The 2,836-nt window shown below is 39.8% G+C and overlaps 1 protein-coding gene across 1 annotated transcript; it reads right to left on the minus strand.

The window, feature by feature from the left end:
• Positions 1-203: 203 nt before the first annotated feature.
• On the minus strand, positions 204-2,598 carry LOC116143526 (transmembrane 9 superfamily member 11-like). The gene has a single exon (XM_031428972.1). The coding sequence runs from the start codon at positions 2,384-2,386 to the stop codon at positions 410-412; it is 1,977 nt and encodes a 658-aa protein (XP_031284832.1). The 5' UTR covers positions 2,387-2,598; the 3' UTR covers positions 204-409.
• Positions 2,599-2,836: the final 238 nt, after the last annotated feature.

The following is a 2,836-nucleotide window of genomic DNA, read 5'->3' on the forward strand; positions in this document are numbered from 1 at the left end:
CAAGCAAAAGGCACAAAAATGCAATTCAAGGCAGCAGCCAAATTTGTGAAACAAAAGAAGATGCTGAGGTTTGCTCCTTGCATTAGAATCCATAAAGATTTCAATGGTTAAGCACACAGTACTTAGAATTCAAAATGCCAAGTTACAAACTAGAACCAACTAGATAAGCCTCTAATCCGCAAGGATGCAAATACACTATGGTATAACACTATCATGCCATGATCTCAATGTAAACAAAAATCAAGGAAAGCTGTACCAAATTATTGATATTACAATTTACTAAGTTCCTATCAAAGTAAATTTCGAAAATAAAAGTAAAACATGATACACTTCCATAAAGGTTGCTTTAATCCGCCAGTGAACCACAACTGCTCTTCAGAATGCTAATATCTGAAAAGGGGAGAGGTCTTCAGTCCAGTTTCACTGAAGAGAACAAGTAATGCACAAACCAGAATGAAGAAAGGAATCCAACTGTGCCTGTTGCTAGCATGACTGCTATGACCATGACAAGAGAGTATCCCAAATAAAGAGTGGCTGAGACAGGCCCACTCAAACTTCGGAGATCAAAAACGAGATAGTTAATGGAGTACAAGAAAATGTAGATTGCTACTGATCCTGATGCAAAGAAGGATTTCCACCACCATTTCCAGTCCTCAACACAAATATGCATGTATGTGAGAACAAGAGACACTTCGGCGCAAACCACCACAAGCAGTATCAAAACAATCAAGAGGAAACCGAAGACATAGTAAAAACGACCCATCCAGATGCTAGACATGATAAAGAAGAGCTCAATGAAGAGGGTACCAAATGGAAGAGTGCCAGCACCAAGAACCAAAAGCCAAGATGGGTATTTCTGGGCCGGGATTTCACGTGGAATCTGGTTGGTTCTAATAGGGTATTCAATATGAGGTGCCTTCGCCCCAAGGTATCCACCAAATAGGGTAAGGGGCACAGAGATACAGAACCATAGCAGAAGCAGAATAACAAACAAAGAGAATGGAATGGCTCCTGTGCTATGACTACCCCACAACAGGAAATTCAAAGTTGTTAGAATCAAAAAGGCAATACCAGGGAAGAAACAAGCAACCCTCCATGCCACAGAAATCCATCCTTTAAGATCACCACAGCTAATTGTCCTCCATAGACGAACAGCAACATAGCCACCTGGAACACCAAGAATCATGTAGAAAAACAGCATACCTGTGATAAGAGTTCCACGGGAAGCTGGTGACATGAATCCAAGAGCAGCAAACAAAATAGTCACGATAGCCATCCCGAGAATCTGAACTCCATCTCCAACAACAATACACAAAAGTCCAGGATTGCTTGGGGCACGGAAAACATCCCCCACAACAAGCTTCCACCCAGACAACTCCTCGTTCATCTGTGCTTGAGCCTCCTTGTCAAGCTCCTCATACCGAGTCAGATCCCGCCTAACAGTCCTCAAAAAGATCACAAGAACAATACCGGCAAGGAAAGTAATAACCATAAGAGAATTCAAGATCGAGAACCAATGGACCTTTGATCCCTCCATCTTCAAATAAGCATCCCAACGGGATGGCCACTTGATATCACTCATATCAAAGTTAACCTCATAAGTAAACACAATTGGTTGACCCTCCTTAATAGGCATAGACACAATGTTCGAATCACATTTAATCTGACTCGGGTACTTTCCATATATCTTCAAACCCTTCACCAAATCAACATTATGCATCACACTACACGGCACAACCTCAAATCCAACAACCATATAACCCGGCACATCAGATCCCTCGCTCGCTTTCGTGGGAATCACATCAACCGCATCGCCAGTACCCATAACACGAGCAACATTAGTTTCCTCATACTTATGGACAAGAACCTTAAACTTCAAATGATTAAACACATAGTAGGCATCTTGATACTTAACCCCAACTGGAAACCCCGTCCACCACAAAAGATAGCCATCCTTCTTGGTGTACCTTATCGCTGGCAAATTATCAAGGATCAAATTAACCTGATACATCTCATCAATCCTCTTCTTCAACAAATCGAAATTATCTTTCGATAACGGATCCGTTTTGCACAAAAAGATGTCACTTTCATTGGTGTACATCTTAAACCTATAGGGAGAATTCTCAATCCTATCACCCATCAAAAGCTCACCAAGATTCTCAGCACTATCTTTGACGCCCTCTTGAGGCTTACAAAAGGGCAAACTGTAATAACTAAAGGGCATTTCGGTGTCTATGGAAGTGATTGAATTAACTTTCACAGACAACGCATCACCGACAACGTATTTGTGAGGGTAGCTACCAGGCAAGTAAAACCCATAACAAAAGGATTGAAATACAAAGAAAAGAAACAACACCCAGATGCTAAAATTGCGAGTTAAATCCATTTTCGATCAGTTTTGGATGAATTCGAGGCAGATCTGGGAGACCCAGATCGTGAAATGAATGGAAAAGCAAAGATATGAAATAGTAAAAGCAATATACAATCAATAAATGACGAAATAAAGAAGGTTAGAGAGGGTTCTGGATCTGACTGACCTTTGAGAGAGAGAGAGAGAAAAGTGAGAGCCTCTGTGAAGAAGGAGTGATTTGTACGAGAGAGTTTTATGTGGGACGGATTTAATTTTGTTACCATCATTTGCAAGTTCTGTGGTTTTGGCCTTCTACCCCCTATTGGTTACTTGAAATAAAATAAATCATTTAATGGTAAACTTAATAAGCTTATAAATGGGTAGTGTTTATAAGCTAATTTGAGCTTATAAACATTTAAAATTTTAAGTAATTATATATTTAGTTAAATTATTTATAAATTACTGATAATAAAATGTGAATCATCT

The sequence above is a fragment of the Pistacia vera genome, unplaced genomic scaffold (assembly GCF_008641045.1).
Source record: "Pistacia vera cultivar Batoury unplaced genomic scaffold, PisVer_v2 Contig430, whole genome shotgun sequence".
NCBI classification, from domain to species: Eukaryota; Viridiplantae; Streptophyta; class Magnoliopsida; order Sapindales; family Anacardiaceae; genus Pistacia; species Pistacia vera.